Source organism: Mya arenaria, chromosome 11 (genome assembly GCF_026914265.1).
Source record: "Mya arenaria isolate MELC-2E11 chromosome 11, ASM2691426v1".
Lineage (NCBI taxonomy): Eukaryota > Metazoa > Mollusca > Bivalvia > Myida > Myidae > Mya > Mya arenaria.
This window is the reverse complement of record NC_069132.1, coordinates 15,985,072-15,991,889: the sequence shown is the minus strand read 5'-3', so window position 1 is coordinate 15,991,889 and position 6,818 is coordinate 15,985,072. Positions and strand designations below refer to the sequence as shown.

The 6,818-nt window shown below is 37.8% G+C and overlaps 1 protein-coding gene across 1 annotated transcript; it reads right to left on the bottom strand.

The window, feature by feature from the left end:
- Positions 1-813: 813 nt before the first annotated feature.
- On the bottom strand, positions 814-4,506 carry LOC128209868 (uncharacterized). The gene is made up of 2 exons (XM_052914125.1): positions 4,350-4,506; positions 814-2,535 (listed from the first exon to the last, which is right to left on the bottom strand). The coding sequence occupies exon 2, from the start codon at positions 2,455-2,457 to the stop codon at positions 1,099-1,101; it is 1,359 nt and encodes a 452-aa protein (XP_052770085.1). The 5' UTR covers positions 2,458-2,535; positions 4,350-4,506; the 3' UTR covers positions 814-1,098.
- Between the last annotated feature and the right edge of the window lie 2,312 nt (positions 4,507-6,818).

Here is a 6,818-nt window from a genome sequence, read left to right as displayed (position 1 = left end):
TCAGATGTATGTTGCGAGCACTGGTGCCAGACTATGAAGAGGTAGTACTATACTTATCATGTTAAGAGATCAGTTTTAAGTATTGAAAAACTCTTCTTTTGCATTCGTTGGTATATTCAGGATTGTCTTCTGTACAAAAATGTGTATATGAAATGTTCTTTGTATCTTAAGTCTATCCTCCGTTAAACCTAATGGAAATTCTTTATACCACCAGGTTTATCATAACAAGATGCACCCCCCCCCGTACTTAAGCTATCCAAGAGGACATTTCATGACATTATGGTAGATAACTAATCCATTCAAATCAACAAAAAGAATATTTTACACTGAAATTAGTCATCTGTTTCGTGAGGCATACGCATGGCCCCGCGTTGCGCCCTTCAAGTGAATCACTTTAACGTTAAGTCTTTGGCCCAATCCTGAGTTGTAGATACATTGTAACGTACGACCAGAAGTAGAGAGAGAGAGAGAGAGAGAGAGAGAGAGAGAGAGAGAGAGAGAGAGAGAGAGTGGGATTGAACATTTCTATGGCTAGGTACTTACTAATTTCTCTGATAGAAGAAGAAATGTATGTGTATAGACGAGGTATACGTCATGTGTTTAACACGACGTTCTTGCTACGGCTATTCGCATAAAGTTCTAGGTTACGATTAACATAGTCTTACGTCTTTTCTACGGCTAAATATGGTAAATGGGGTTTTGGAATGTCATAGTTATTATCGCAAATACAAATGGTCTTGAGCAGAAATATGTCAAGTCTTAGCTCCGACCATCATCTGAGATGAACGTGCGTAACCTTTCAAAAGTGCGTACTTGTATGTAACAAACATCTCCAACTGTCCTGAGTGATGTGCTATCGTGAGGACATGTGTTCTGGGGAGCTCTACCTGAGAAGGTACCTGTCAATTCGCGCAAACGTACAGGTGAACGTAATATCTGGCCAATATATTCCCCCCGACAGCACAACTGGAAACACTTGAACTGTGACACACTGTGTAAGTTTTCTTGGATACTGGAAACCCATCTGCATGACCTTGGTGTTAGCCTCGGCTTTCTCGACGGCACTTTCTCGACGGCCGCGTATTTATCCGTATAAATTTATGAAGATTTAGGACACATCTGCTCTGATATCTCGACGGTTAGCCTGGCGACCTCTGCCTCGTCCACGTTTGTGCTCTCTTCCATCACCTCACGTTCGTAGTCCATGTTCTCCCAGTTCCGGTAGTGCAGCCCTCGCCAGCCCGCCATCGCTCGGAAGTGGCGGTTCTCAGCCGTGTAGTACATGCTGAACATTTCTAGCAGTCCACTATGCTTTGGAAGAAATAATGTATGACTTAAGCCCGCACCGTGCATTCCAATCAGAATGTCAGTTTTAGCTATCATTTGAAGCTGTTTCTTCATTGGATATTTATCTATTTGTATTCCCCTCACATTGTGCGTCCGGAAGGTTTCCTGCATTTTACTTAGTAGTTCGAATTCATTATTTATTTTTCTGGACACTTTTCCTGAAGGGTTTCTTGGGTGTGCTAAGTAATCGTGCCTCCAAATCAGTAAAATATTTAAACGTTTACAATTCAACTTATACGAAGATGATACATCATAGTGGAACAGAAAGAATTCTCTAAACTCCTCTATATATGGCACATTAGGGAGAAAATGATCATCTAGCGGGCTCTCATAACCGGCCATTGACCATATCATGTTCTTAAACAAGGTCGGTTTCCTAAAGTCGCTAACACGCTTGACCTTCCCAAACAAATATCTCCAAGTAGCGTCTAGACCACCACTAGGATGACCATCTATGATCAGAATAGTGACGTCCTTTGAATTCAATCGGAACATTTTCAGCATTAGAAATGCGTTATAGTAGTCAGTCATTGTGTGGTATAAATTTGCGTACTCGTATCTTGTGATGGCGATTGTCCAGTCAATGTAAATACCAGCCTCTCGACTGAAAACCTTTCCGTCCGTTTCAAGGGCGTTTTCGATCCACGAATTCAGGTGGTGACTATCGCCAATAAAGTTATACTCAATCGGTTCCTTGCATGGAAGCTTGAAAAATCCCGGCAGGTATTTGTAGAATTCTTCCTCCTCTGGCTGGTTTATTACATCAGAAATGTTCTCACCACCTTTTTGTCCTCTCGCGAATTTAAAGTCAAGCACGACATTTCGAAGTATCGCAAGAAGACGGGAGTAACCGATGAAACGACCATCACAAAACGCTGTGCTGTGATTCCAAAAATTTGATGTATAATTGTCATATCCATAGGCGGGGTCGTCAATCGCTACACCCGCCGCTTGGACATCGCGAACAATGCTGACGGTTCGGAGGGAGTGTCCTTGTTGTAGGGTGCTGTACATCCCGTAGTGGAGCTTGCTCGGTCCCCACCAGAAGAGCATCATCCCGGCGAACACCAGTACGTACACCAGGACGAACATACGCATCCGGTAGCGCATCCTGGCCCGCGAGATTCGGCCTCTCGGCCGGCCTTTTCAGGTTCGATAACCTCGCCGGTCACGCGCCATATCAACAACCTTCAAGAAATCGGAAACATAAACTAAATTAACTTGAAATATGTAAGTTTGTTGCTTCATTACATGTTTTTTTTCACAATCATATAACGTTCTTTTCAGAATGAAAATTATTTTTATCCTTGTAACGATTGACCTGAACAAAGCGATTTGAAACTACATTTATTTAATGTACGGACTACTTTCAAAAGTGAACTAAAATGTGTATGTACATGTAGTTGTGTAAATGTGTAGACTGATATGTGATGTGTTCTGTTTATGCCTTGTATCAACATTTATCTAATGTATTTTATTAATAAATTTGAATTTTTTTTATTTATCTATACAAATGTATTTGTATTCAACCTTTTTCAATAATATTGATACAGATGTCATTGATTGTGGTGTGAGGTGGTGGTTAAGATACATACTCCATCTCTGAATAAAGCTTAAGTGGCGGAAATGTCAAACCTGGATTAAGTGGCCACCTGTCTTAAGCAGCCACTTTGATCATTTCCCAAGGGAGGCCACTTAATACAGGTTTGACTGTAAATCGTCTTTAAGCCTATCACGACCACGACAATAGAAGATGCATATTTATCTTCGATTGCTCTTAATGTGATAAACATCTTATCAGGCAAATAATCTACTCATCAAATCGCAAATTATCTTTCAAACAAGGCTTGTAAGTCCGGATTTTCAACTAACGTTCGATATTTTATATAAATATAAATGCAAACAAACGACATTTCGGTTTGTGTTCACTCGAAAGATGATGTGTTCCAAATAGAAATGCAGTTTGTGTTTAGAATAGCTACATGTGTGTAACATTCACCATTGCCGTCTGCTCTATGTGTGACTTCTGGTGATAAGTGGTATAACATGGACCCAAATTTGTCCTAAATTCTGTATTTGTAATGTCAGGTCATGTACAGACTCGTGAAAAACTGACTACGGATAAATTGTATGTAACGACCGAGTGAGCTGTAGACTCCCAAGTCACTTGAAATACTCCAAAAAAAACTTTCTAGCAGGAGGATTAATAAGTCGAACAACGGCGTAAATTAATTTACAATAATAAATAAGCCAAATGCTAAAACTAAAGCGAACGCTCAGTATTTTAAGCCTATCATACACTACGATTATCAACAGGAACCTCCTAATCTGACCCTCCCCCCTCAATAAATCATTCATATTTAACTTTTCAAATAAAAATAATCGTGTAAAATTAGAAATCATTTCCGATGAAAGGCAAATATTGATTGATACTGTGCACAAGTGTACAGAACTAACGTTTATTGATATAACATTTACCAAACTGCACCGATTAAGTATCCAGCAATTAGAAACACTACATAATACAACACATAATAATGGAGTTGGCGCTATTTACACAAGCCCTGGGAAATATGAATAAAGACAACTGATTAAAGAGTCAACGTAAGCATTTATTGGAAAGCCTCTGGATAAACTATTCTCAAAAATCAATGCGTAAACAAATAGAAAGATGATCTTGAATTGTTTGAACAGTAATTAGTTTCCAATTAGATACAAAGGTCCGGACTGCTAATACGTTCGAAAGACAGCGTATGATCGGTATGAGTGGTGTACATTTCCGTAGTAAAAACTAGTTTGAGAGGCCCTGAAAGAGAGGCCCTGAAAAGGAGGCCATGAACGAGCCGCTGGTGCTGCTCCAGACAAACTAACTCTTTAGATGAGATATGGACAAAATAACATCATTTTTAAAATTAACAATTGCTTCATATGAATTAATTCGGATTTAAATTGTTTTAGAAGATAACTAGAAGAATAAAACATAATGTTAGTAAGGTGCTTACCCTATGTTAATTACTTCATCCACACAAGAACTTCATGTGTTTCCATGGTGTATACTGGAAAACAATCCATATTAATCATGAACTCGTATAAGGCGGTGTTACAACTAGACGTCCACTTTTCAACATTCTGTTATCAGCCCTTGTTTAAGGTTTACGCTTTTATCATCCCTGAGCAAACATTATCTTCCATTTCAAATACCGCCATCGCGTTGTACGCGAACGATATGTGTAAATGACTTAAAGAGATGGATTGTTTAAGTAGTATTCGACCCATTTTTTCAGGAAACAATTGTAATCATCGGCCGATACATTTGTTTTTTCAAATAACCAAAACACGCACACACATAAACAACAATACGTTTAAACACAATGGCTAAGTGCGGACCTCCCCCCACCCCCTCCCACACACACACACTAAAGCCGTTTTTTTTCATTTTTGACCTATGCGATTTAGCAGCAGGATGTATGTTTATTGAGGAAAAAGGGGGATATTTTGACGTCAGATTCTTGAAGATTGGTGAAACACTTGATTTTATGAATGGATTATTTAAAGAAAGTTAAACTCAAAACAGTGTCCTAATATTTGATCTAGTGGCCTATTTTTACCATATTAACACTGGTTTTATCTATATACTAGGGATGGCAACGAGTAGTAAAACTAATACTCGAGTACTCGGACAATCGTTCGATCGAGTACTCGGGTACTCGATTACTCGGAAAAATTGATTATGTGTTCACAATGACAAGATTGTGTATACATGTATCTTTAATGACGTATATTGTGCGTTGGTCGTATTATTGGTCATTTTCACCTTTAAAGTAAACTTTCATTACGTATTTTAACAAAATATGATATAAAAAGAAAACAAATGTTGTTTCAGGCTTTTAATTTGTCTTATTCGTTTCATTTTATACAAGTTTGCACTGCAGAAATGAACAACAATCAGAATTACAATGAACGAAAATTAATAGCATACATAAAAATAGTGAACAAAATTCAATACGAAGTTCAGTTGTTCAGTTGTTTACTCTACATTTTTTTTTAAATGATAGTTTTTCGTACCGTGTAATTGTTGTTTACCTCATTAATATTCATAATTCTTGATTTAAAATGTCAAACAATCAATTGGGATATTCATTGCAAAAATAGTTAAAATACACCCATTTAGAAATCAATTCTCGATACACTTTTGCTCGTTAGCGTCCATTGTTTGGTGAAAGGTCTCTAATATGTATACAATAGAATTCTGTAGGTAAAAGTACCGCTATCAAAACTTCGCTAATTGACATCTGTGCTATTTGAAATAAGGGGTCCTTTGTTGACAGTTTGCAACTATCACAGCAACTGTCAACTAATTGATTGAGGTCAAATGTGTACACAGCGGGGATTAGAGGGACCGTAAATTGTCCTCTTGGCAACTAACCAGATCTGATATTTTGTCTGTAAATCGTGTATTTGGTGATTTTTATAGATTTTTTTTAATTTTTTTCCGAGTACTCGAGTAGTGATTTGGTACTCGAGTACTCGGACGTTCAATCGAGTACTCGGGTACTCGTTGCCATCCCTACTATATACTGACGAATATTCTGACCAATTTTCATAAAGATTGTATAGAAACTGTTGTATTTGTGTCACTGAAAAAATAATTGCACGTAAAATTAACGATAAATGAACACACGCCACCCCCACCCCCGGGGGCCCCGTTTTTCGCCAATCTGTTACCAGGCATTGTTCGATGACAAATCTAGCTAAAAAATATCAAAATAATACGTTTTATACGTTAAATGCGACTGTATTTTACCGATATGAAAGTGAAAAACATCGCATATTTAAAGCCGCACTCTCACAGATTTACCGTTTTGACAACTTTTTTATTTTTTGACTTGGAAAGAGCAATTTTTTGCGTAAATATCTGTAAACCAAAGACTGCTGACAAAAACTCAGATCGCAGATTCTCATATTTCCGTTCGAAAATTAATGTTTTATGACTAACAGTTACTAACGTTTTAAGAAAAATGCATAAAACATCAAGTTTTGAACTTAAATATACAATTCTCGGATCTGATTTTTTGTCGGCAGTCTTATATCACTGGCTTTCACGGATTTTCGCAAAAATTGGCTCGTTCCGCGACAAAAAATAAAAAAGTTGTCAAAACGTTCAATCTGTGAGAGTGCAGCTTTAAAGAGAGAAAATGTATTGTGGTCATGTGGTAAACCTAGCGATGTTTTAATTTGGTGGTCATCATGCCTGCCGTCTATGACTTCTCAGAAACCACAACGACGCCACACGATCAACCTCACTTTGCCTTGCATCTGAGATTCAGCAGAAAAAAGGACTGTATCATAGTCCAGTGTTGAACTCCTGTCAAGGTCATTCTTAGTTCATTTTGTTTCTAGGAATCATATTAACTAGTAAATACGGAATGTTATGACACAGTTTTGAGACACATGTAAAACAACATGGGGAA